This window comes from Haemaphysalis longicornis, unplaced genomic scaffold, assembly GCF_048455015.1.
Source record: "Haemaphysalis longicornis isolate Haplotype H1 unplaced genomic scaffold, Haemaphysalis longicornis Haplotype H1 scaffold_2, whole genome shotgun sequence".
NCBI lineage: Eukaryota > Metazoa > Arthropoda > Arachnida > Ixodida > Ixodidae > Haemaphysalis > Haemaphysalis longicornis.
This window is the reverse complement of record NW_027526295.1, coordinates 235,409,458-235,437,377: the sequence shown is the minus strand read 5'-3', so window position 1 is coordinate 235,437,377 and position 27,920 is coordinate 235,409,458. Positions and strand designations below refer to the sequence as shown.

Below are 27,920 nucleotides of genomic sequence, written 5' to 3'. Positions count from 1 at the left end.
GTTGTTTTCGTTTCGTTGTGATTTCATCGTAAAAATTTTGTTGGTCGTGCAGCGTTACTTCAGTGCTACATGTCTTAATAATAGCGATGTCAATCTACAACCAGATACTAGAAAACAAGCTTAAGGAACTGGCCAAAGGTGGATCAGCGGTCGCCAAGCAGGAGCTTCTGATCCAGCAGAAGAAACGTGAGATCGAGGCAAAGCTCGCTGAGAAAGCGAAGGCACAGAGCACCGCCGTAGGCTTAAGCGCTGGCCCTTCTCGGAAAGCGCAGACGCCGCTACCGCACAAGTCGTAAGTAGCGCACTAGTTGTCTATAGCAGCGCGATCTGTGGCGGAATTCCGAGTTTTGTCCGCTTCACAAACGCCTCGTTGGTACAGCTGTAACAGAGGCAGCACGGCGGCCCTGCTTATTACGGCGTCCGTTTCATCTCAGCCGCTTCTGACACTCAAAGCGGATAGTTTTTGAAAAGGGCAGAGCCTATAATTCCGCCGTGGTGAAATGAAGCGCAGTTTAATTATGCGTTGTGAGCTTTTTGTTGTGCTTGACTTCGATGTTTGCTTCCGCTGCGCAGGAGATTCGATCTGCCTCCAACCCCTGTCCCGATTATCCCAACTTCTGATGCCCTCTTGGCGGGAAAGGTGAACAACTTCAAAAATGATGGAAGCTTCCTGGAGCACTTTCAGCGATTGCAAAACGTGAAAGGTAAATTCCTGTGCGTGTCCTTTAGATGAATATAGTTTCTGCTGGACTAGTATCTGCATTTCCAAGCCTGAATTTGCGTCGTTTTCTTATTATCTGACGTCACCAGTCACTGTCCAAGCCAATTAAGGCACAAGCACATGAAGTGATGTTTTTGCCAGTGACATTTGTCACACGACAAAATGACATGACGAAGAGCCTCTGCTGCCAGTGTAACCGTATAGCAACAGCTGTTGGGGATCACATAATTATGATTTCCGGGTAGCAAATGAATTTTTGTGTTTGGCGAAAACCTAGTGGCGCGACAAAAGTTTTTAACATGGAGTTCTTGTTACAGCCCAATCTTGTTGCGTAATGCTGTTGCCCATAAAGGTGATATACTGCTCACGCCTGTCGCATCACGCAAACAGGAAACTTCTTTTGTTGCTCAGCTCCTAATGTCAGTGCCTCTTAATGATACCTCGCTTGTGTCTTCAACCATTATTAACACCTAGTTAATGTAGAATAAACATTCAAATTCGTTAATTATGACATATTCTCTTTAGATGCTCTTATATTTGCTCTGTCGGGCCAAGAATAATGTCAACACTACCACGTGCCAACTTTCTTATTCTCAGGTACAGCCAGTCAACAGGCATCTGGTGGAGTGAAAGTGAAGGCTGAATCACAAGACAACTCAAACAGCAATTCTTCCCATGGCTTTGGTGGACAGCAGATCAAGACGGAACGACCAGAAAACGGCACAGGGACATCGCAGCCCACGGGCCTCGTCATTAAGCTGCAAGCGCCACAGCCTGTCAAGTGAGTTGGCTTTTTGCTCCATGTAGAGCATCCTGAGCTTGCACAGGCTGTCTGACCCCTGGTTTAGAGTGGCAAACATGTTTGCTTACAACCAGGGCGCAGTGGCTGCCATTTTTATGAAGGTGAGAAATGGAAATGCCTGTTTTATACACAGCTGTGCATGCACGTGGTGGAGTATTTTCCAAGGCAGCAGGCAGGTTTCGACGGTTTTTGCAAGGTGGTGTCACACAATCGACCCTCTGTTGCAGTTGCATCATGACCTTTATGAGCGATAGGTACAGTCGCAAACTTTGCACATATCTGACATTGGGCTCAGTATTGGGCACTTGCCCCCTGTTTGCTCGAAGGGAACCCACAGTCCATCTGCGTAGTGCACCTCAGGACACTCAGAAACATTTTTCGGTGGTGCAAAAGAAATGCATTTAGTTGGTAGAGCGGGCGGGGGGTAGTATTCGAGCCAAATATTTGAGGCAAATTTGAGTCAAAGACAGCTCATGGCAGAGTTTACCCTGGCCTGAGGTGTGCCCTCGTCACTGCCTCACAGTCTTGGGTCTTCTGGTTTGAGCCTGCTCACATGGATTGAGTATGCCGCCTGATGGGGCCAGTCTGAACGTTATCAGTGGAAAGAGGTATGCTTTGGTGTAGTAGCCCCCCCGCTTGGGGCCATGTGCTGGGCAAGTCACCTGCTAGCTGTGCTCAATTGTGCGATGAACTCGCCTCTCTTCCCAGTGACAAACCCAAAATCAGGATCATGGGCCCCCATGATTCCCTCAGTGTATAGTTTGCAAACAATTAGTTAACTTTCCACAGCTGATGATGCTGTCTCTGCTGTGTGTTTTTTTCTGCTCCTGCCGTTCTTTGTCTAAAAAAGTTACCATTAACTTTTGTTAGCAATGTCACATGTAAAACAAAAACAGCTGGACTCGAGTTTCCTGTTGAAAAGCTATGTCAGTATCATGGTGTTGAAAAGAATGCAAGGTCTCATGAGAATTAGAAACCTATGTCCCAGTGATGAAGTGTGGAGGAATAAACCAATCTCTTGCTAAACTCTGTGTCTTTGACTTTATTCTAATATGACAACACTACAGGCTCTTGCACATTTTTTGACAGCTGGAACTTGAGTTTAATACAGTGTATCCAGGGGTACCAGATATTGGCTGTGTGTCTGCGTGGTGGGAAATAATCACCCGTGCTGCATCATTAGTTGTAAAACTGATTTCTGCACCCATCCTGAACTGCCACATTTTTTAAAGAGAGTGTAGTGGCATATGAAAGTTGACGGAACCAAAACAGGCTCAGAGTAGGGAGGATTTAGATAAGGTACAGATAAAGCACAGATTGAAGCCGGAAGCCAAGCAATCTGATGGGAGGAACTGATTCCCAGCCACTGTGATAGAGAAATACCTTTAATCGCTTGTGACAGGTCCAAACTTTTGAGACACCAAGAAACCTTGGGTAATTTCTTGTAAACATATATCAATGCGAAGCCTTGAATAGTGTCATTTAGGCTGGAATGTGCTCATTCGTTGGTGGCATGCGTAGTTGTACTTGTTTCATCTGCATTTATTAAAACAATGGGCAAAGTTGTTCCAGGTGCTTACAACATCCTGGGTCCATACTGATGTGTATTTTTTCCATGTGTGGTAAGCTTAACTTGCCAGTGGCATATTTTATGTTGTAATACTGAGTCTCTCAGTATATGTGCCATTCATGGGAATCAGTAGGGTAGATATGGGAGAGGTTTTAATATTTGACTAGTATTACACTATTACACTGGCTTTTTTGGTGTTATGTTATGGTCATACCACTTTCCATTTTGTTTCGCCTGGAGTGTTTCACGTTCGGTGCCAACATATTCTAGAATTTAAGCTTGTCATGTTGTTAAGTGATGTTTAAAAAAATCAATTCAGCATTTCTTTGAGGAATGTCTGGCTGTATTAATTTATCTAGGATGATCCATTGTTGTGTGCACTTTATAGCCTGACTGTTGTTCGGTCGTAATAGGCCATAAACATAAATGAAGACCTTGTATTGAAAGTACAGCGGACTGCTGTTGGAAATTTTAAAACAGCAGTAGAACAACACAAAGCAAAGGCTGGAGACACGAAACGTAGAATTTGTTTAAAGGCTAGAAAGAAAGGGCTATCAGCTGGTGTAATGGGGTTTAAAAAGAGTACCACTACTAAATGCAAGCAGCCAGAGTTGCTTAGGACCATGTTTCTCTGCTTCTTCCTAACAGCCTGCTCTGCTGTCTTAACCTAAAAAGTTGGGCATAACCAGTTTTCTTCATATCCGATCTCCTCCCCACACCCACACCCCACCTTTTTTTTTTACTGAGTTTGAAATTGTCTTCTTTTTTTTTGTCCAAGGTTAGCTTTTCTGGCACAGATCCTTAGTTTTCAGGGCCTTTCTTCAAATAACAAGCGAAATGAACTGTTTTGAGTTGTGACACCCATTTTGTTTTAAGCCTAGACAAAGGGAGGTGTAGGACAGTGCAGCTTCAGAAATCAAAAATGGTAATGATGCAGCATACACAGTTTTGCTTCTTTGGGTGTGTTCATTGTTAGTTACAGCTTCAGTTTATTAAATGCTACATTCTGAACAGGACTGCAAAATATTTGTAAAGGCTATAGGAACACAAGAAAAAGAAAAATCCCGGGGCATATCCACTAACGGGAAACCTGGTGAGGGGCGAAGCATGCAGTGTATTACTAGTGTATTCTTGGCGCCTTGCTGTTTTTGCCCACGGAGATGAAACCGTTAGGGGGTAGAGGTATACAGCTTTGCTTGAAGCACAAAGCATTCTAGCTCGAGGCATTGGAGTGTCCCGGAGTATTCTTTTAGTACGCATTACATTCTAACGTGAAGTGTTGGAAAACAAGTGTACTGGTGTTTTAGTACTGACTGCGACGCCGACAGCCCGAGCCCCTAAGGGGCTTCGCCCTTAAAATGGGAAGCTTCACCGAACCCACAAGAGTGATGCCAAAATGTTAGACTACAGTGTTAAATAATTGTGAACATTAGACATCTAAGACAGTTGGGCGTGTCAGGTTCTCAGATAAGACTTGCATTTTTAAAGCCACTTGTTGCTGTGCGATGTAGTGGCACTAATTGAAGTCCGAGACCCATAGTGCCTAAGATTGTCATTAAGTATTTCGCTGTGTCACTTGTTTTCATATGCAAGGTGCTAAGGGACCTCTTGTTGTTATAGTATTTGGTGAAACGTCAATGCGGCATTTCCGCTGTCCTCCTTGCTTCAGTCTCATTCATACGTGCATTGTTGGCTCCTTGTAAATGTTCCACAATAGCAGAAGTCGTAGTACTTCAGAACAGGGTATGCAGCGTAGTAGGCAACTTAAAATGTGACCTTCCGTGTTCAGTGTATACATTCAAAGTGCGTCAGCATTATTTTGTCGCCTGAGACCCTGCGCCTTCAGTTACGCTTGCTGGCATCTTGTTTCACGGCCATTACAGGGATTACTGTAACAACATTTTACACTTCTCTACTTGGTTTTTACCCTTCTACTCTACGTTGTAGAATTGTGTTGGCGGTTGCACTGCGTTCAGAGAGTAGTCCTTTTAACGGCATCTTTGTGGCGGTGTGGGTACACAAGGAAGAGGACGGCACCTGAATGGCAGCTTGTGCAACAAGCTCGCGGCTTCAAAGAAAATGGCAAGTACGTGCACCTTACCACTATATTAGCCAAAATTTTTATGTGGGAACGATCCATGAGCACGATTAGTGCTGCTGAACTTTGGTTGTGACGTCTCTTGCCTGCAAAGCATGCTGCTGGTGTCTCTTGCAAGTACTGGTTCTGGTCACTGTCTTCACAAGCCTGATTGCACAAGAAATGATTGCCCTTCATAAATTTTTCTTTGCACTAGAAGCATTACTGGAGGAGATTCTAGCAAAGGTTTTTACATGTGCGTCTTCACCCTCAATCTCGCTTATCACATCAGTGGAGAGCAGGGTGAGACGCCGTTGTACTCACACCAAAGGAACAAAGGAAGTAATTTCATTTTCACTTTAACGCCTGTGTAATGCTTCCAGTGCTACGTATGCTTATTGCTGAGGACGAGGCAAAATCTTGTAAAGTATTTTTTTTTATGCCCTGTGTATGGGTGTTGTTGATGGCTTTGTGGCAAAGTACATTGTCATCTGGTACATTGAAAAGGGAAGAATGTGGTAGTGAGGTGCAAGTACTGTGTATATGTTGGGCACATCCGTTGTCACCAGCTGCTTTTTTCAGCTTGACTTTGTGGCTGCGTGAGATAACTTGTTGGGGTCTTGTATTTTTCAAAAATTGGTGCATATGATACACGTTTCTCGGCTTTCATGCCTTGTACTGGTGGCTGGGGCATGTACTTATTATTCGCATGCATCAAGGGCAGTCATGCGAATGCTGCGATTTAGTGATGTAAAAAATGCATTAAATGGCACACCATGCAGTGTGGGTGTCCATATGGAGGTGCAGCAACCTAGATTGATAGCATACAATGGGTGCCTTGTCTTCCTTACAGGACCTTTGCTTCTAATCTGCTGTTCAAGTTGGGTGGTGGCGTGCCAGAAGATATTGGCAGCAAAGGACCCATGTCTATCTCTAGTGGAGAGGGTGAAGAACTTAAAGGTCGGTGTTCTGCATGTGCTCCTTACTTGCTTGTCAGACAAAGGCCAGACAAAGCAGGAAGCATGGGGCCAGTGCTCTCTCCGGAAGCGTCGGTTTGGTGCTGCTTGTTGCCCTTTCAAGGCACCAGAACCTGAGGGGAAAAAAGCAGCCTAATTATAATACTACATGCAAAGTGGGTGCTGAAGAGTCAAATAATTAGTACCACATTTTGTGGATTCCAGTCACATTCCTTGCTTTAATCGTTACAGGATTTAAAAAAAAAAGTGGGTGCCTATAATTGAGAGTCTGCAAAACTTAGTCTGTTGTGTGCAAGTTGTTTAACCCTTTAAAGGTCTTTTTTTTTTTTTTTTTTTTATTAACTTTCCCAGATGGTGATAAGCTACTAGCAGTGCCTGTATAGATGGAAATTGACTTTCGCCGCCCCTGAGGGAGTGCCGATAAAGATAAAAATCAAGTTTCGCGCACCTGCTTTGCAATCACGCGGCAAAACAAACCACGGAAGGGCATTGACACAGACCGTGTCACGCGCTGAAGCTAGAGAGTTCTGTTTATCTCCACAAGAAAGTAGCACAATCAAGTTTCTAATGCTTCTTGTAAGTCCTAGGAGGTGACAGCACCTTTGAGCAAGCGTGCATCGTTGTCATGGCGCGAAATTACAAACAGAGGGTCGAAACTGTACCCATACAGCAAAGACCTTGCGGGATGGAAAGCCAGTGTCGTGCATATACGGCAAAAATCCTCAAAGGGTTAAAAATGACAGTAAAGCAACCATGTGATGCAATGTGTTTCTATCAGCCAAGGTAAATAGACGGGGTTTGGAAAGAACTGCTCAACAAGGGATGACGTTTACGTCGACAGGTGTGTTGTAAATATATAGTCCAAATACCAGAGTTGGCACCATTCATGCTGTTAAACTTTGTATTTCACGTTTAATACGGAAATTCTTATGCCTGAGTGCAAACAAGAGCAGTCATGGAAGCCTTGCAGAGCCAGGGGGTGGGGTGAGGTGACCTGCATAGCTGCTGTGCGCAATGTATTCTAAGCATATTCACTCTGTTGTAACAAAAGTGGTAGCCTTCCTGTTATCGAGACGAGGAGACAGCTCACAGTTTGCAAATAGGGGCTGTTAGGAAGCTGAAGAATAGCATTCCTGGATAAATTGGTGGTCACCACCTCGATGTTTTAGCTGAAAACTGCTTCATTATACAATCGAAGGTGATGTCAGTAGGGCATCTGCTGTAAGCTGCCGTGAAAGGCATTTACCAGCCTGTTATGACTTCTGTGCTGCTTTTTGTGTGGCAGCAGTTTTGCGCTTCCACCCCCCAAAAAAATCCCCAGCTGTGAAGTGATTTACTGCAGAGACAATTTAGGATTGCTTCCAAGCTTTATGCACTTTGTCAGAGGAATTTCAAGCTAAGGCTGCATTTCAGTGCGTAATTTTTTTTTCTGCCAAATATTTGGAGAGGTATTAGAAGTAGTGGGTTTCTTTAGGCATTTTTTGAAGTGCTAGTGGAGTGAGTTGTGGAGTGTTACCGAGAGATCAAGCAGCACCTTAGTTAGAACGTATTAGAGGAGGCACAAGAGAGTGTGGTAACTTAAGACTAGCAATCAATATAAGTCAGAAACGTCGAGAGAAGTCAGGCCAAAAATTAGCGTGGGATGAGGTGTGGAAATGTGTCGTGGTGTGCCTGTTGGAACAGCTTATGTTTGGCCTAAAAAGAAAATTGCTGCAGTCAGTGTCTCCTTCTGGGGCTCACCTATGAGGCAGAAACTTGGGGTTGTGTGATGCCCTTTCACAAAAAGCCTGGGTAGGCCAGCCTGAAAGGATGACGAAAGGACAAACAGTAGGCATCACAGTTTAAACAGGGCATGTGATGGGTACAGTATGAGCAGCAGGTGGAGTATACGAGGACAGAAGCAATACTCAAACATGGCCATTGAGTACTAGGTGGATTAATGAGATTAGAAAGTTCAACAGGAAGCAGTCCTTGTGGCTGACTCAGGATAGGGGCTGCTTTAAGTGATTAGGGGAGGTGATGGTAGCTTTAATTCAAAGGGCTGACTGAAGTATTCATTGCAAAGTTAAGTCTATGATGATGCCTGCAAGAAGTAACTGGAGGTGTGCCATCATAGCTTTCTGTGAGTTTCTAACAATCAGTTGTCTGTGTCCTTGAGGAATACTTGGTGGGCACTGATCATAGTGCACTCATGCGCTCTGAAATTTTTCTCACATCAGGTTTCGGAGCCTGCACAACCAGAGATGCTCAAGCGTTCCTGGCGGAAGAAGCAGCTATCGTGAAAGTTCTGAACGAAGTGACACCCAAAGCTGTGGCGGAAGTGGTGAGGGCTGAAGGAAGGAAAGAGGTGCCCGAGAAAGTGCAGGGGAGAGAGGACGTCTACAGCATTAGCAGTTGCTCACCGAGCCGGTCGAGTGACCCGCAGGTCACGTGTGTGTCATCAAGAAAGAGGACGAGACCCACCGTCGAAGACGATGCCGTCCTACAGCAGCCCGAAGACGAGGCAGAGCTGTTTGGTCGTGTGCTGGCCCATCACATGCGGAACTGCCCCGGCCACATGGTGCTTCAGATGCAGATGGCAATGCTAGACACTGTCTCAAGGTTCACGTCCTGAGGATTGTTGACAGTGTGCGTGCGAAATAAAGAGCTAGTGTGCTTCTGGTCGGAACAGCCGTCGGTGTGGCACTTCTGTGCTGCTACAAACAAGCTGGTGTGTCAAGCCTTATGTACTGGGGCCCCTTCTCCGTTGCACTCGGGCTTCAAGTGATGTGCCAGCTATCCTCTAATTGAAATCTTACTGCTGTTTGGCAGTTTTGGAGTTCTGTTTACTACTTTACACTGCTGGACAGTCATAGCCAGAGCCTCTCCAGTTATAGTTCATTTTTGGATACACATCATGGTGGATTTTGTTTCCCTGCTGTACCCAGTGTGAAATACAAACTTTTATATAACACTACAGAATGTGTGTTCTTCAGATTGTGCTGTAGCCTTTCCCTGCAGCAAGCCTCATAGTCTACTGTGCTGCTGTTACTCGAACAAAAAAAATGCAACTCGTGTTGGCATCTCCTATCAAGCCCTCACAGCAGCCGCATGTTCTTTTTTTCCCTTTCCTTTTTTTTTTTTAGGACACTGCAGCCATCAGCAGTGGCAGCGAAATTGAAAGGCGATGACGATGACGACGATGAAGAGGAAGAGACAGTTGACACGAAAGGTATGCTCTGGTACCCAGCAAGTGAAATTGTTCTCTTGCCTTCAGAAGTTAGAAAATGGGTGGTAGAATGGCTTAGTGTGCAATGTTAATGCGTATCTTCTTAGGGGGTTTTGGTGTGTGCTTGTATCTTCTTTGTTTCGTTATGTTTCCTCGTGTTTTTTTTGTTTCAGGAAAGCACGCCTTTCAATGCGCTTGAATTTTGGCTCCTTAACCATTTTTCACAAACCTAACACCCACACATCATGCGTTGCCCACACCCGAATGCACATTGACACGAAGGTGAAAGGAGATAGAATTAGACAAATAAATAGGTAAATAGAATTGCACATTGTTGGGTCTATTGGGAATCTAACATAAAAAGGAGTTCAACGCACAAACCAACAGGATAAACATTAGCAAGCCCTTTACTTTGTATTGTTACCAGAGATGTACCACCAGAGATATGTTTGTCCATAAATGCAACAGTAAGCGCATGTAGAAGCCTCTGATGAACCTCGCAGTGTTAAGTTAGAGCTCCATTATGCTTGTCTCAGTCCTCCCTTCGTCCTGTTTCCTTCATTCTTGACTCTTCACCAGGTCAGACTACGGTGAAATAATGTGGTAACAAGGATCTAAGGCCTTCACAGGCCTGAGTTACCCAAAACATTGACACAGTGAGCCAAGAAAGGTGGGCTGTCTGCCCTTGTCATGTACGGTTTGTACACATCACTCAGTGAGCATGTCAGCCTCATGTTGAATATGTGTAGAGTTATGCGCTTCTGGTAGGATCATTTCGTAAATTTCTGCTCATGCAATCCGAGGGCACTGATAGCTCATTTTTTTGCGTTCTTTTATTGCTGTGGCAGTAAAGTGTTTCCCTTGAAGAATGCAAGTTTTGTAGTGTAATGAAAAGAACTTTGTCTGAAGGGCACTGTAACATTAGTGATATAAGGAGGAAGTGTTCAAAAGTGAAGTACGTTGAGAATGCCTCCAAAAACACTTACTGTACACATTTCTTGATTTTATATTTTTCATTAAAAACTGCAACTCAGTTAGTGTGGGAACTAACCGCTCGAGGCTATAGGGCTCATCACTGCAGCAAGTTAGTAGTGTTGCTTGCCTGAAAAACCAGGTTGAAGAACTGATTGCAGCAGATACGTCGGGAAATAAAAGCGGCATGCAGGTAACAAAGGCGACAAAAGAGGAAAGGCATGTGCAGCGCCCTCTTCGTTCCTCTTCTTTATATGTTCCCCTTCTCTAGGTTTTTATGTGCTGGCCTTCTTCACAAATGACGGCACACCAACTCACCAAGCTTGCTGTCTTAGCTTCGAAGGATTGATCTAGCAGGATTTTTTTTAAAGCGCGGCCTGTTGTTTGAATCCCTTAACCAGACTAACTGGAGGACTGAGTGAAGGTGACTCAGCGGTAGAAAGGATGCGAGGCCACTGCACTTCACTTCAAGCGGGAGAGGCATCCAAGGGCACAAATGTTAACAGAGAAAGAAAAACAAAGTGTCAAAAAAAAAAGTTTGCGTAAGTCTTACGCTGCACTGTTGCGATGTGTAGCAATTGAACTGGTTATGCCAGAACCAGTTTTATTTACACCATGCAGATTAAAGGGCACCCTGCTTCATTGAGCTTCATGTTAATACTTACTAGAGGGAAATCTTGCTGCAGTTGCGTGCCATCATGGGTGCCTCCGTAGCAGCTGGAAGCATTCCTTTGTATGTGGCCTGGCTTGCGGTAACATCGGCAACTTTTGTTTTCTCATTCAATTTGCAAGAAGCTTTTAGGAACCTTCTGACAAAAAAGATTTTTCTTAGCTACAGTTTTGTAATCTTAAAATAACTAACTAGTCTTTTGATAACAATAATCAGTTTTGCAGCCATAGATAACTTCCGAGCCAGTCTAAGTAACAAGGGAACACTTCTCAGCAGTAGATGACAGCATGGTCATTGAAGCGTGGCTCCTGTAGAGGCTGGCGCCAGATTTACCTGTGGTATATGTTAGTATGAAGCTGTGTGCCCTGGCGCCCATTGAGTCCCCCAGCTGGCCGTGGGCTGTGGGTGGGGGGGCAGGCGGTTGCGACTGCTGCCACGGGTCTCTCTCTCTCTCTCTCTCTTCTCTCCCTCGGCCGGGGGGCCCGCAGTGGGAGGAGGTGGAAGAGGAGGAGGAAGTTGTGTGGTGTGTGTGTCTGAGAGGGGCCCCTGCCAGTTTCTTCTCCAGAAGGCAAGGCTGTCCAGGGAGCCATTGAGCGGGTGGCCATCTGTGTGGCAATCAACGGCCTGTCCGCCGAAGAGGCCGCCCGGGCCGCCCACGCGGACGACCCGGCCTACGGGTGAGTTGCCCAGCCGCCTAAGCCCTTGTGCAGATCACCTGGTCTCCTACGACCGCGCGTTTGAGATGGCAGTGTAGTCAGGGCGGTTGTCTTTCTTGCGCCAGATGCAAGCTTCACCCAGAGCCTCTGCATGCAGCATCATAAACATACCACATTGTAGTGCCTTTAGTTTGTTTAGTTTATATGTTAAGAACGGGAGGCTTAGCTGCAAGTGCAGAAAGAAAGGGTTCAGATGTGCACTCCAGTGTGTTTGCCATTGGCATAAGAGCCAGGTTGTTTGGGGAAGGAAGGGGAAATTCAGGACCCTTCCCAAAAGGATGGCGAACCTCAAGTGTGTATAAATTTTGGAATGGGAAAGTCAATACTTGCCCTGAAATTTTTTAAGAGCAAACCTGGGATCTCTGGCTACACAAGGGGTGTTCACAACTTAATGTGCTTTAAACTTTTTCTTATAAGCTTTAGCACTTCTACTGGAGTAGATGAAAAAAGACAAACTGCCAGTTTTATTGACAGTGGGCTCCTTATTTTATTGTCTTGGTTCTACTGCTAGAGGGCTTTGCAGCAGGATTGGCATACATTCATATGCATGTATTGATCTCCCTTTTTAATTAAGTGTTGTGTTGTTCTATTCTGAATATTCCTAGCCATAAAAATGCCTTGTTTTCCACTTCTTACACAGCTCTTTTATTGCATGCTGGTACACACCTTGTTTGTAGGTACGGCACTCCCATCCAGTGGCAGCTAGGTGTTGTGCAGTTTAAGTTCTGCAAATGGGAAATGCATTCGAAGGATCCCACAGATTAATAGGCTTCCTGCTTCAGAAGTTGCTGACAACTTGGAACAGCATTCAGAGCATCTCCCAGATGAAGGTCTTTTCTTCAGCAAATTTTGAGGCAGGAAGCGTGTTTTCTGCATTCAAAGGTACCGGCTGAAAAATGAATTCATTGTGGGGCTGAGGCCAGTACGAAGTTGAGGGTAGAAATTTGTGCTGTTTGGTTGCATGATACTGAAGGTATTAGCGCTGAATGTGAGCGTTGAATGACTGGACGCCAGATATTACACGGAACAGCGTTTGTCCCATGTAATACTATTCTGCGTCCCGTCTTTTGGCGCTAACACTATGTATGTCCTCAGTGGCAGTACAGAACAGAGGAGGGGGCTGGGGACAGAGGTTCGGCATTGGTGTCTGGGTCCTCCCCGCTTCCCTTGACCTTTGACCTTTTCCTCTCCTTGGTGCAGGTTCTTGCGGAACAAGGAGGGAGCGGAGTACCGCCGCTTTCTGGAGCGCGTGCAGGCGCTGTCGGCTGCCAAGCAGCGGGCAGAGGAGTCCGGGGCCCTGCCTCCCTCCAGCCGGCTCGGTGAGGAAGCTCGCCACCTGCAGCCTCCTTTACTACTTGTCTTCCTTATTACAGTAAAACCTTGTTATAAGAGACACTGTTACAAGAGACTCTTGGTTATAAGAGGCATTTGAATGAAAGCGGTTTGGTTGGTTTTCCTATGTTCGCCATGTTATCAACATTGCATACAAGAGACCTTGGTTACAAGAGACACGTTTCTTGGTTCCCTTGAGTGTCTCTTATAATGAGGTTTTACTGTATTTGTGGGTAGAGGCACAGACTTTGTTTGCTAGCTGCTGTTCTCCAAGAACTGCTGGTCGCTTCCTGACCTCCATCTGAGGCCCAGCTGTGGTGGCAAGCGGAAATCTTCATACTACTGGCCTTCATTTGGTTTAAACTAGTCGAATCTGTCTTATTTCGAGTTTAGCGCTAAGAGCAATAATTAAAAGAGAGTTTGTATTGGGTTAGTCCCTTATGCTGTGCATCACACAGAGGAGGTTATGCTTTGTTTGCAAAATTCATCTTTCATCACTCTAATTATTTGTCAGCCATGTTCTTCATTTAGTTCAATAAAATAATGGTGTTAGTGCACTTAAATTTATACCCATTCAAGACACCCAGTGTCATTTCGTAGTAAGGGAATAACATCATATGCCTCTGTTTGCCATGTTTATAAGAGTCCTGAAGTTGTGCGAAATATTTAAATGCAATGTATTTTCTTGTAGGGTGGTTTAGTTTGCTTTATCACTGGAATTCTCAGCTCTTGTGCATGGCGTAGCTAGAAAATTCACGAACAGCTGCCACCATTGATTCAACTGTCGGGTTGCTGCCCTCTCTATACCCCCCTTTTCACCCCCTCTCGGGAGCCTGTCCTACTTTCAGGAAGTGCAAAAGTGGCCACACCACTTCAATTTAACGCTTTATATAAAATAAACGAACAGCAGGAACAATGCCTGTTGCTTTCCCTGGCCACTATTGAGACGCTGCCTAGTGTGCTTTTGCCGCTATTCTCCCATTTCCGTGTCTCCTCACAATAAGTGTTGCTGAGGGTGAAGCTCTTGGGTGTCACAGTGTTAGTCTCCCGAGGGGCTTCTCGGAAGCTCCAGTGGCTCTTCTCACTGCAAGCAAAGTCACGTTGAAGTCACTAACACTGCTGCTGGCACTGCCTTCCGCAGACGCCAAGTCCCAGCTGAAGCAAGACGCGGCCGATGGTGCATCACGGAAGCGGAAGCGCCAGAGCAGATGGGACCCCCAGCCATTGGAGAATTCGTCCGATTACCAGGACTTCGACGCCCCCAACGAAGTACCCGCATTTGTTCAGTCTGGTGAGCATGCAGCCTCAGTTCTTTCTCTCCTCAACGCTGTATTCTAAAGTGAGCGTAATAACCCCCTTTTGTTAGCAGCATACTTCTCTGAGACTGGTCTGAGGTACAAGTGCTTTGAAGCATTATTTTATTTAAAAACTTTGGAACAAAAGAGAACATCAGATGTTTTTTGCCAATACCTTGGGATATCCTAATGGTAGGACACAGGTTTGAAATGTGGCTTGATGCTTTCTCAGCTACCCAAAATATTAGGGAGGAAGGCCCTTAAGTGCCGGGGCTGTTGGCGTCTCCTGTCGTAATCGTCGTCTCATGTAGTCATGGTACTAAAACACCAGAAACTCGTTTACGGCGCATGCTAGAACGTAATGCGTACTAAAAAAACACCGGAGCACTCGTTTACGCCTTGCACTGGAGCGTTTCGTAATGGGCTTTGAAAAAACACCGGGACACTCGTTTACACCTCACGCTAGGGAGCTTTATGTTTCAAAGGCACAAGCTTTTTACAGCAAAGCTGTATGGCTCTACCCCCCAACAGTTTATCTACGTTGGCAAAAATGCCAAGGCGCCAAGAATACATTTGTACCCTAGTTATACGGGCACAGTTAACCTCAGTTAAGCAAACCGCAGTTAGACAAAACCGCAGTTTGCTGCATTACACGACAGACGAAACTGCGGTTACCCCGCTAACCATGATTAACACAAACTGAGCTTGGCCACCTCAGTTCGGTCACGCTAACCGCAGTTGAGGCAGCCACAGTGTTCAAAATTGCTCAAGTCAGTTCGGACGCAAGTGGTGGCACGCATAAGCGAAGGTGGGGGGGGGGGGAAGTCACCTGGCGTTCGGAGGAGATAAAGGCCCTCAACCGCCGCCCCAAAGCTGCCCCAAGATGCGCTTGCATTATTAGCATCGCTCTCGCAGTCAGCGCGACGGCCCGTGAGCAGCGGCTCGTTTCCCGATCCATCCGCTCAACTACAACAAAAAAGCCGTGCTAAATTTGTAAATTCCGCACTTCGTTCACCAAAAAAATGGACAAAGCAGGCAATCATTAAGCATTTTCAGCACTTGTAAACAATCCGCGCGCACGTCGTCCGTGCCTGCCCGCACGCACTGCAAGCGGCTCAAACCGGCCCAGACCACGGCAGCAATAGCTTGTCGCCACTCTTCAAAATCAATCTTATCATGGAAAAGAACTTCCACATGCGAAAAAGTGGATGTTGATGTGGTGAAAAATTGTGCTATGTTTTGTAATTCGTAGTTGTAGAGATAGCGGCGGTCAAATATCCCCCGCGGTGCTACGCCTAAAGTTCCCAACACCGAGCCGATCCGAGAATACAGTCAGTTGAGAACTGTTGGGGAAGCCCCTCTCTCGCTGCGCGCAAGTGCGTTGCATTTGGCTCTGAAGCAACTGTCTTAATGATATTTCCTTTTGTCTACACTGCTTCTCTTTTGTTTTTTATCGTGAGGTTAAAAGTTTGTTTTTTTTTTTTTTTTTGTTACTCTCACAACCAAGTGACTGCTGTTGACACACGTAGAATTTCGCATGTAACAGCCAAAACCGCAGTTTGCGATAGCTGCGGTTCAAGTTTAGTAACCACAGTAAAATGTAACTGCAGTTACTTCCGCCGTGTAACTAGGGTATTATACACTGCATGCTTTGCCCCTACCCAGGTTTCACGTTAGTGTAGATGTTTTCTTACAATTTTTCCTTGAATAAATGTTATGGCAAACATCTCAAAGCCTTCCTTCATATATGGTCATCAATCACTGAATTGTATGAATGGGGTGGAGAAAAGCAGATACGACTTTTGATTACACTCTTGCGTGAAAAAATTCAGGGACACACTTAAGACTCCTTATGTGTGGGATCGCAAAAGCATTACATTGCCCTCTCATTACAATTGCATGGGAGGGTTTCTTTCTCTTTTTATTTTTGCGTCATTTTCTTCTGTTCGGTTTGCTTCTTCATCTCCTTTAGTGTACAGGTGAAGAGGGATTGCTTTCTTCTTCTCTTTTGTTTCTTTCATTGTCACCCTTGTAAGCCCTACATTATCTGCTATTACCGTAAACGTGCTTTGCTGCTTCTGTAATTAGCATGCTCAAATTACTCCTGCAAGACTTGATGCACGTATCCAAAAGACATTTCTAGTTGGAAGGCCACAACACATCCACTAGGTCCACCGTTTGTTTGCTGTTGCCAGGGCTCTGCTTTGGTGCAGGGGATGCATATTGGACTCGCATTTGTAGGACCCAGGTTCTAATTCGGGGCCCACTTAGCGTATTTATTTGAATCTAATGCGCACCTTTTTTCCGGAAAAGTAGGTCCCAAAATCGCATGCGTGTTACAATCGAGTACAACTCAGAACTGCGGCGCCGTATCGCCACCGACGTTTCAAGATGGCTGCTTGAGTACTGAAGGCCTAGCCAGCACTTCGTAGTCGGTGCATATTGGCCTTTGTTGTCTGCGTAGCCTCTTTTTTTTTGTTCCTCTGTTCTTTCCTCCATGAAATTTCCCACTGCAATGACACGGAGGGTTCACCATGATGCTGCATTTAAGAAGAAAGTAATCTTGTGCGCGGAAAGCGATGGAAATCGGGCCGTGTCACGTGCGTTCCGTGTTCAGGACACTTGTGTGCGGGACTGGCGCAAACAGAAAGAGCAAATTTTCGCAAGCAAAGCGACACGGAAAGGGTTCAGCAGACCAAAGAAGGGGCGATATCCCCAAATAGAAGACCCGCTGGTGGAGTATGTGCAGCAGCAGCGAGCGGCTCAGAGACCGGTCAGAGCTGCCGGGGCGACGCCGCTGCCCCGCACCGTCGTCGTGGTGTCTGTCTTGCCAGCAATAACCAGCACATTTCATTTCGTGCCACCTTTGGAATAAACCTTGCTCGTTCTAAGTGAGAAAAAGTTGCATTTTTTGTATTGACTAATGAAAGGCTAGTGCACGTTACAATCGAGGACATAGCGTTTTTTTCTTCTTCGCACCGCGAAAAACGGGTGTCCGTTACAATTGAGGACGCGTTAGATTCGAGTAAATACGTTATTTTTCTTTGTTCGTAAATTGCTAGGAAAGAAAAAATTCTGAAAATTTGGGCTGCCTGGCTGAAAATTAAGCAGAGAATTCAGCTATTGCAATTTTAACATGCTTTAGTGTCGCTTTAAGAACTGTGACACCTTACACGGAGTTTGCGCACACAACAAAGTAGCATTAATGCATCATTTATAACGATGGCATGACTTGTACTTAGTCTCCTTTATTTTTTATTGGAGTCGTGGGTTCCATTGCAGGCCGCTGCTACCATGTCGGTGTGTGTGTGTCCAAAAGTGTCGGCTTCTTGTTACAATATAGCTCTCTTTGTGCTGCACAAAACCCCACCTTTATATAGCGTTACCTTCCCTCATCTACGATAAGTTTGAGTCCTGCACACTTCCTGTGCATGCTAATGCATCTATAGAGGTGAAATTACCAAAAGCAGATTCTTTATTATTATTATTATGCTAGTGCACAAGGTCTTGTTAGACGTATCATTTACGCTTGCCTTGGTGTTGCTTTGGTTACATAAAGAAAAACAACAAAACGGTTTGTGCCCATTGCAGATCCTGGTCTGATTGCATATGCAAAGCAAGTCTTCAATTCCACCGACCTGACGTTCGACCAGTGGAAACAACTTGAAGATCAGCGCAAGGTTAGCTGGCCTGGTTCTCTGCATTGTGCAGTGCACTTGCATTACAAATGCACAGTATTGAATGGTTTAGATGTGTGGTGAAACAGTCTGAATAGTAGGATGACAAGCACTGTGCTTTTTCCATTACCAAGTCACTTGAGGCATCAATTTTAAAAATGTGCAGTGGAACCCGGATTATGCGTCCCTTGGTTTTACAACAACACGCTTGTTATGACAGATCACAGCGGTCCCGGAAAACCCCCCATAGAAACAATGCCTTAAAAACCCCGATGCTCAGGTGCATGTGATCCACTCCATGCGACGGACACTGGCGGGCATAAAGCGGCGTTTTTCCCACCTTTTACGCCGTTTCGCTGCCTCGTCCCAACCTTTATTTCTTACCCACTCACCGTTTGACACTGCTTGATGTGCAAAGGTAAACAGTCCGCGGCGGGCATGACCAGTTGCTGAACAGTTGCAAGCACGCAGGTGGGTACTGGTGGGTGGGAGCCTTCGATGGTCTCGTGCTGCAGCAGAGCGCCAACACACCAATCACGAGAAGTCCGAGTGGCCGGTGGACCGCCCATTTGAAGCTCCCATTGAGCCGACGAACTTGAAAAAACATACGCAATACTACCCCATCGCAATGACTTTCTGGTGGAGGCGAAAAGCAAAAACGCCCGTGTGTACGAGATTTCGGCGCACGTTAAAGATCCTCAGGTGGTCAAAACTAATCCGGAGCCCTCCACTACGGCGCGCCTCATCGCCTGCGTTGCGTCGGCGCGTTAAACCCTACAATCAATCAATCAATCGCAATGACCGCGCTCCCACCTCCCTCGCCTGCTTGCCCTCCCCTGATATTGTGCCTGCGGCCTTGTCCAAACTCTTGCCGTTTCCCCTCTTGGATTGCTAGGCCTCACTGGCCTAACCAGCTTATCTCGTGTGCGCGAGGTGCAGGGCCGGCGGTCAGCTCAGACACTGCGCGAGGGAAGGAGGGGGGGACAAAATGGGCTTTTTTTTTTTAATGAAACTTGGGATTTAAATTAGGGGTTCGCACATTACATGAGTAGGCACTAAATATAGTAATTTAAACAAGTTGTTAGCCCACCTGCTACGTGAGACCGCCTACTAGAGCATTTACCCGTGCCTCGATCATATGATACCCCAGTCATAGGACGCTTTCCGCGATCCCTTGAAAGTCGTATTATCGGGGTTCCACTTTATTTGGCTTTTGTTAGTTTGTCCTTTTCTGCTGGTCACTGTGTAAATATGTTCTTGCGAAGATTGCTTCATCTAATCTCTGGTTTGCATTGTTAAATTGGGAAGCTTAAGGGTAGACATAATGTATCGTTTGCTTTGGTTCGCATAATTTCTCAACTGTTTCAACAAGGCTGACAGTAACACCCAGCACATTGCTGGCTTAAAAAACGCACGGTTTAAGCCAAGCTTATTTGAAAGGCATGAACTTGACAGATCTTAAGTACCCACATTTTCTTCTTCTCAAGCAGGGCACCCTTTTCTTTGGCCCCTCCAGCAAAAAACCACAGCCTATCAAACTGCTGCCGTCACACTAGTTTGAGTACGTCTGCCTGACTGGATGTCTTGCTGTGGATTTCACTGGTTGGTCTGAAGCAGCTACCAAATCCAGCAAGTGTTAATAAGATCTGACATAGGCGGAGCAATTGTGAATGGAGTGGCAAAGTGCGATTGGTTCCACCTGAAGGGGAGGTTTCTCAGCGAAGAGAAAAGGGAGGCTTCAGAGTGAAGTGAGTTGAATGAAGACAGTTAAAAAACAAAACAGGGATAAATCTAGACTGACCAGTGGAATTCACCAAGGAACGTGTTGCTTCTCAGAATCACTCGCAGGCAGAATGGATGGTTAGGCCGGTCCTCCCAATTCTGACTCTTGCGTGTGGTCGGCCAGATGCGGGCCTTGTTTGAGATGATGCAGGCCAAGAAACGGGCCGACGAGGCCCGTGCTCGTGCTGGCAAGGTCAAGTATGAGTACGACTCGGACGAGGAGACTGACGGAGGCACTTGGGAGCACAAAAAGCGAGCAATGGAGATGGAAAAGACAAAAGGTATGGGCCGAGGCTTGCAGTGCCTCAGAAGGGCACTTGTGTGTACGACGTTAAGAGCACTCTGGAGCCCAAGTTTCTAATCCCGCGATAACTGGTTGGAAGTCATTGTTCCCGCATTGCAGAGGCAGGCACAACTTCTGACTGCTGGTGACTGTTAACTCTTTTTGTACCATCCCGTAGAACTCGTCAGCTGGGAAACGATACATTCAAGCGCTGATCTTGAGACTACACTGGGTGTCTTGAAACCCCTGGTGCATCTTCCATTTTGCAGCATAGGCTCCGCAGGGACTTCGCTTATCAGTGCTTATAAGTGGCTTCGCTTTGAAGTTTATTTTGCATTTATTCAGACCCAAAATACGGAACCTCACATTGTACCTTCTGCCTTGTTGCTGGAGAAGTGTGTTTTTTTTTTTTTTTTTTTTTTTTTTTGTATGATTGGTTTATTGTTATCTAGGCAGTGATGAAACCCATGCAGATTTTGGAAGTGCATAGAATGTTTGCAGATGAAAATGGCTGTGTGTGCCATGATGACTCTGGCTACTAACACCCCGAATCGCACAATTCCACTGCGTCGTCGATGGATTTCCATGATGTAATCAGCAGTAGTGAGTCTGTGGACGATTTGGCATTATTGGAATTTAGTTGAGGGGAGTAATCAAAGGTACTGGCCGTGAACAGTGGCAGCTGCTTGTCAGTAGGTTTTGCTCTCTTATTCCAGTTTTCTTGCTATTCTCTGTAGCCGGTGCGGGTACTGTACTGATGTCGTGAATGCTATTTATCCTACCGCAGTTGCACGATTGTAATGCGTCCCCGAATGTAACAAGCAAGATAATTTACTCAGCGAAACTCTAAAAAGAATTACTTCGACTCTACCGCGATTCAACATGTCTCGTCATTTGGACAGCACATGGAGCCTCCTCGTTGAGAAAGTTTGGCATTTTGCCAGCGAGAAAACCCAGGTCTACACCTGAGTTTTATAGAACAGTGTAGTCTATATAGTAAACAGCTTTTAGTTGATCAGTTGCTGAAGCAGTCCTCTCAGTCACTTCATACTTTCTTTTCCCCCAGAGCGTGCCACTGGTACCAACCACTGCAAACATAAGTAGGCTGAGGGTTCGCTTTTCCAATATCTTTAGTTTTCGGGTGTTTGCAGTTTCTAGGCAGCGGTTTACACTACAAAGAACGAAAATAAATTAAAAAAAAGCCAACTGCAGCTCGACCCTCAGATGTCAGAAGAATTTTGAGGCTGCTAACAAAAATACTTATGTGCCGGGAGAGTCTCGGTGCTGTTTAGTATTTCTTACAGCACACCATATTTTTGTCCCCGAAAGGACACGGCTGAGGCCCTCTGGATAGCAGTAGTGCTAGCCAGGTTTCTCATACTCCTCCCCTGGCCCGTATGCGTGCAGCCTGGGCGGACGAGCTGACAGTGCTGGGCAAGGGCAAGCACCACATTGGGGACTTCCTGCCCCCCGAGGAGCTGGAGAAGTTCATGGAGAAGTACGACGCGCTCAAGGAGGGCCGGCCGGCCGACCTGTCGGACTACCGGGAGTACAAGCTCACCGAGGAGAACGTCGGCTACCAGATGCTCCAGAAGCTCGGCTGGACCGAGGGCCAGGGGCTGGGGGCCGACGGCGGGGGCATCACCGCGCCGGTCAACAAGTGAGGACGGACCCTGTTTGTAACTTCAAAAATGCAGCTTGTGCCTCCTTCTTCCCTTCTCTGTCTCTTCGATACTTGAGTAACTTAGACTCTTGTCTTGAAAGTGCCAAGAGCCGAAATGTGCTCAAATTTATGTAGCATTTCTTATTATTTTTTCCCCCTTATAGCTTATAAGTAATATTATATATACAGTGTAAATCATTTATAATGTAACTGCTTATAGTGTGGCACCAAATATAATGCGGGTTTTCCTGGCCACTGGTAGGCCTCCCATAGAAGTCAATGCATAAGCTTACCACTTATAATGTGGTTGCCCGAAGCGCAAATACTATCCGTTTATAGTGCGGTTCTTTGACGGGTCCGCTGACCAACTGGCACAGGTGGGGCATCGTTTAGGTTGCGTGAAAGAATAAAAAAGACGGAACCAGCCATCCCCATGCGGTGCGCGCTCGCTGCGCTCCTCCAACTTCAACATAGAAAAGAAAAAAATAAGCACCCTTCAGTTTGTGTGTTCTGCTTGCACTCCCATGATAACCACAACTGTCCTCGCTTGACGCACTTTGGAAGATAGCAAGCCCCTTTTCCCCTTGACCCCCTTTCAAGACTAAGTTGTTTCTATTGCAACGTTGGGTATATAAGCAACCGCCCTTTTCTTTTTCGAACATATGGAGATAGCGAGCTGCGATGCCTAAGGTTTTCCCTACCTGTACGTTTGGCAACCGCCTTCGACATGGCGAACGTGAGCTGGTGGGAACAAAAATGAAAAAAGAGAAGAAAATCTTACTTGCGTTCTTATCACGGTGTCCCGCGGCATCCGTTCATAGACGCTAAGAAACGTAGAAGCGCTCCCTCAAAACACAAACACAAAGAAGAAAGCCGTTTGTAAGACCATGCAGCAGCGTGCAAACCCCGCTGTTGCGTCTGATGCGGATAAAAAAGACGAAATAAATACCACGCCGCTATTTTTAAAAGGGCTTCGTTGAGTGATGATAAACAAAAATTGATTGAAAGGTAGATTGCGATGTGATTGGATTCGCGCATGTTTCGTTTACAGTGCGGCACCACTTGTAGTACGGATTTTTGCGGCTCCCGCGAAATACGTTATAAGCGGTCTACGCTGTATATACATACAGTCGAGTGCACTTATAACGATACCGTTTATAACAATACATCGGATATAACGATGAACAGCTATGGCACCGTCCGCTTTTGTATTCTTTCTATGGTAAAATAAACCGCTTATTACAATGTTCCAGTGCACGATATCGGATATAACGATTGAATCCGGTTACATTGAGCACCAAAAGTGCAACATTGACGACTTTAATGACGCGTTTGTGCAGCCTACTCAGGTAGTGTCTTCGTCGGAGGCCCAATGCGTGACACAATCCCTCGGGGACTTTCTTTCACTCAAGGACATTTACCTCAGCTAGGTGAACCACCTATAGACGCTCTTGGAAAAGATTTGCGCTAGCTTCACACGCGGCAAACAAAGGTGACCGACTGTGGCTTCTTTTCCACAAATCAGTAATAGTACGACCTTGCTGGCATGCGAATAAAATGTTTTGAGCTCTGTTCCATCTTTTTATTCGCAACCCGCTTATAACAATTATCGGTTATAACGATGGGATTTCCTTGACACTTGGATATTGTTATAAGTGGACTAGACTGTATACATCTAGCAAATATATTAATACATAATGTGGTGACGTTTGCTATACCAATTATAACTATATTCTATAATAACATAATATTGATACCTAATGTAATAATGAAATTGTAATCTTTTCTGTTTGTTAGAGTGTGTCAACTTCTTGTGACCGGTTGCGATGAATCGTGCAGGGGCCTCCAACCTGTGGACAATGCTGGCTTGGGCCAGGGCCGGCCGGACGACGTTCACGCCGGTGATGACGAGTACGAGGCCTACCGGAAGCGGATGATGCTCGCCTACCGGTTCCGTCCAAATCCCCTGGTGCGGCACCACTCAACCTTGACTGCTCGTTTCCTTAGCTTTATGTGCCCTGGTCATTTGTTGGCCGTGTGACCTGCTGATGCACGTGCAATGGCCTGTTGTACAGTTATTAAACCTGGATTTAACGAAGTTGACAAAACATTACGACTTTTCGTGACGTCCAGGTTTTCGTTACATGCAGGTTTCGACTTAGGCTCACGTGAATGAACGAAAAACGAAACCAAAATGCTCGAAATTGGTGACGGTGAACTCGCCTTCGAGGATTTATCTCACAGTGAAAACCGCGTGATTTGCGCCAGCTGCTTTCCCACGAGCTTAGTAACTACACAGTACTCCAAAGAAGCAACGTCGCTTACCCCCATATTCACAGACTAACTTCAGTATCACTTTTGCCTTTGGCACTTTTTTTTTTCATTGCAAATGCATTTCATGGTCCAAACTTATTCTGAAAGGGCACCTTTTTATGAATTTGATGAATGTAAGGTTCTTTTCCGCACGCAAAATCGCTGAGAGGGTGCTAGCTGGGATACTGTACCAGGGGGCGACGTTCTTCTGTCTCGCCGGCAGAGGCAACGTTTAAGATTGCCAGATTTTCTCAAAAAGACAGAACTTTTTGTTTTCTGGCAGCAAACCTCATCACGAATGAACTGACACCACAGATAGAAATCATATGAGTGGAGATGCTCGACTACACACCAACAGGAATGCCAAGCACCTAACCGACACCGCACTCACGCATGTGGAAACGCGGTAGTTTGCGGTGCGGGCGAGATTAGCAACATTAGTGCACTTCTCCAGCCGATTTTTCAGAAAAAGTGCAAACAACAATGACTTATCAGCATAGCGAATTCGTTACGTCAAGGTTAACCATAGAAATGCCTCTGTTACATGGAGGTCGCAAACACATGGGCTTCAATGGGGCTGGCAATGGGGAATTGAAAAACTTCGTTAAATCCAGGAATGCATTACATAGAGGTTCATTACATCCAGGTTTAACTGTAGTTCTATTAGCACAGCCGCTTTTATGAGCTTGTGCCAAGTGAATTTGCCAAGCTTGTGCCGAAACACATTATCTGTTTGTAGCTGTTTGTAGTACAACTGAAGCTTATGCAAGTGAATCGCCTAGAATTGTGCATTCTGTCGCAATAGAGCTGCAAGGTGGTACTACCATACGTTAGTTGGGATTGTGATGTCAGCTTTTACAGTTTATAAGGGCCTGTCATACTGCCCGTGGCCCCTGTGCTAATGCCGCGCTCTCAAGTGGGCCACAAAAAAATTGAGCTCATTGAACCACAAGTCAGAATATAGGTGGAGCCAGAGTATAAGTCAACCCTTTCACCTTGTGGCCGAGAAATGGGAAAGAAGTTATTGAAGCTATAAGCACTTATTTTGTCTAAGGTTGTTAATTAGAGCCGTCAGGCGTCATGCCGGCTGACCACTTCTGTCTGGTTGTCGACCACACAGTAAGTCATTCTCGGTGCAGTCGGGGGAATTGCTTATAGAGCACTTCTTAAAGGAGCCATGAAGAGAAAACACAAGTTTGGTTCATTCGAAAGATTGCCTCGTTAGAACCATAACGACACCACTTATAACGCAAACTTCGCTCAAATAAGCTACATAATTAGGAAAAAAGGAAATGACCATGCGACCCACCAGCTCATTTTCCGCAACAGAACCTATGATGTCAATCGAGAATGCTCTGCGATTGGCGGAGGCCGGCAAAAGCAAACGCATGTTAGGCAGGGCTTACAGTTTGCATAGCGAGCTAAATGCCCGTGAAACATACTGCACATTCTTTTTATAACAAAGAACGGTGGAGTAAACGGTTGAAGTTCCGAACGAACACGCATGCGTGTGCGCCAATGCGTACGAAACTACCGCCGGCCGAGCTCGACATTGCGCCGTCGCGCAGACGAATTTTTTGGTTCGAGGCTCTTCGGGGCCAACGAACCGTTCCAGCACGTACAGCCGCGACCTTGCTTGGTATCGTAATCCCTTCACAGGAGGTTGGCCATCATATCGCCAACCAGCAAAGGTCAAAATAGAAACGAGGGGAGTAAGGACAGGCAAGCAGCGACGAGATAGTGACAGTCGTCGCAGTTTCGGAATGGTGTTGGCTTGCTGCTATTGTTAGAAGCTCGTTTCCAGTTTACAACCACTGAAAACTTCAGTTTGTTCGAGTACTTTACAATGAAATTTCGTTGCTACGTTTTGAAATGCCCATGTAGTACGGGCAAATCGTCGAGGGAGTGCGACATCCCCGGTGAGGAGATCTCCTTTCATGTGCTGCCCAACGACGAACCTCGGCGAAGCAAGTGGCTACGTTTTGTGAACTTTGCAAACGGAGGAGAAAGAGAGCGAAAGGAAGTACGAGTGTGTTCGCTTCATTTCCGAGGAAGTGATTACGGCAGGGACCCTTACGTTAGCTCACTCCTGGGACATGCTGGCGCTCGTCGCCGACTTCGTCAAATCGCCGTAAAGCGCTCTGGCCTTGGGGGAAAAAAATGCTGTAAACACCGCGCATTGACGCTCGTATCTTTCTGGTCGAAGCAGAGAGCTCGCGCGAACGGCTTTCCATACACGACACCAACCAACTGGCATAAGCGATACTGCTACTGAAATTGAACTATTATTAACCGTAATAAAAATACGGCACATACGTACCGTCGCGACGGGGCTGACGAGGCAGCGGTGCCGACGGCAGGGCGTTCATCTGTTGTGGCTATCGCGGAATGGTCGCTTTCGCGTCCACCGCGTATCCCACAACTCTTGCCGCTCGTGCACTTAGAAGCATTGAGCGTTCAAGTGGTGTGAGGTTGTTAAATGCAAGCCCGAGCTCCTCGGCGAGAGTTTTGTTCTCCGGATCAGGCGATTCCATGACTAGGGCTGCGGGTGCACTAGGTTTTACTAGTATTTTTAAAATGGCCGCCGTCTCGGTGGACTCCCGCGTGTGGGTGCTATATGGAGTCGACATACTAAGTATCTGTTTCATGGACCGGCTCGTATGACGCCATTGTTCACGTCACGGAATGTGCAATTTTAGCGGGAGACTTAAAATTTTGGCTTAAATTGCCTTATTTCTCAGTGAATAAAGCATCATTTGCTTCCGGGAAAGCGCTTGGGGTACTATGAAACACCTAATCTTTCGAATAAAACAAACTTTTGTTTTCTCTTCATGGCTCCTTTAAACACTCACAAAGACATGTGATCAGGGGGTGAGCGCCAAGCATGGGACATCCATGTGCAGACCTCTGTGAGAGCCAGTCTGGGCAGGTGGCCAGCAGGCGTTTTGGGGTTGTCGCCACCCATCCATTTCGTAGAGACGTTGCATGATGCTCCCAGACAAACGTCACCTTGTTCTTTAGTTCCAGCTGCACAGCGTGGCGACCACGAAACAAGGTCTTCTGAGCGTTGCATACCGAGAGCTGCCCCTTCAGCTTACATCAGTAGCGCGAACCCTTTTTGGTGACCCTGGACTGGCACTAGTCGGACGAGTTGCCGTTGGCTTGGGCATACTGTACGACGTTTCTTTTAATCGCTGTGGTGAACTCGTGCCAAGCGCCTGAACTTATCTTGAGCAAGAAGAAAATATGCACACGCTCATTGACAGCAATAGAAGCAACAAAAAGGAAGATAGCAGCGCGTCCGACTGATGTCGGTGGCCACGATAAACTGCCTGCTTGCCAGATTACAACTAACATTATACCAATGACCGGGATACAGATTGAGGGGTAACTTTTAGGCAAGTTTTTTAGTAAAATATTTTGGCCTGTATTCCGACTTTTGCAGCAGGCCACCCCTGTAACTTGTGCTTTGAGGGTTGTTTGATTGAGAGGTTTCTTTAAAAAGTGGTTGCGGCGCTTTGTATTTGTTTTGTTGTTCCTAACACCTCTGTGTATTTGTTTGTTCCAGAACAACCCAAGACGGCCCTATTACTGAGGTCTACTGGGAAAGCTGTACATAATGCCAAGTTTCACCTCAAATAAAAACTTGGATGCTCAGGTTTTTTCTCGTCTGCTTTCTTTCTTGTGGCACTTACGTATAAAGAAGCATGAGCAGCCAGTACGCATGGCAGAACCAGTCGTTGGCATGGAGTAATGGCATGCCCAGCCATTACACAGGATAGGGAGGATCTCAAACAACAGAGTGGCCTTGTATTATCAGTTCCAGACTCACCCTGAATTGTTCAAGACACGATCTCAGTTT

At 46.1% G+C, this 27,920-nt stretch overlaps 2 protein-coding genes across 2 annotated transcripts; both read left to right on the top strand.

Moving 5' to 3' along the window:
- Nucleotides 1-27,715, top strand: LOC144170146 (SURP and G-patch domain-containing protein 1-like). The gene is made up of 12 exons (XM_077699749.1): nt 1-292; nt 574-704; nt 1,319-1,502; nt 9,273-9,358; nt 11,551-11,674; nt 12,914-13,032; nt 14,187-14,336; nt 17,932-18,020; nt 19,924-20,080; nt 21,490-21,742; nt 23,585-23,714; nt 27,627-27,715. Exons 1-12 carry the CDS (start codon nt 87-89, stop codon nt 27,651-27,653), a joined length of 1,656 nt encoding a protein of 551 aa, XP_077555875.1. The 5' UTR covers nt 1-86; the 3' UTR covers nt 27,654-27,715.
- Nucleotides 1,534-9,229, top strand: LOC144170147 (uncharacterized). The gene is made up of 3 exons (XM_077699751.1): nt 1,534-5,179; nt 6,024-6,130; nt 8,367-9,229. Exons 2-3 carry the CDS (start codon nt 6,094-6,096, stop codon nt 8,759-8,761), a joined length of 432 nt encoding a protein of 143 aa, XP_077555877.1. The 5' UTR covers nt 1,534-5,179; nt 6,024-6,093; the 3' UTR covers nt 8,762-9,229.
- Nucleotides 27,716-27,920: the final 205 nt, after the last annotated feature.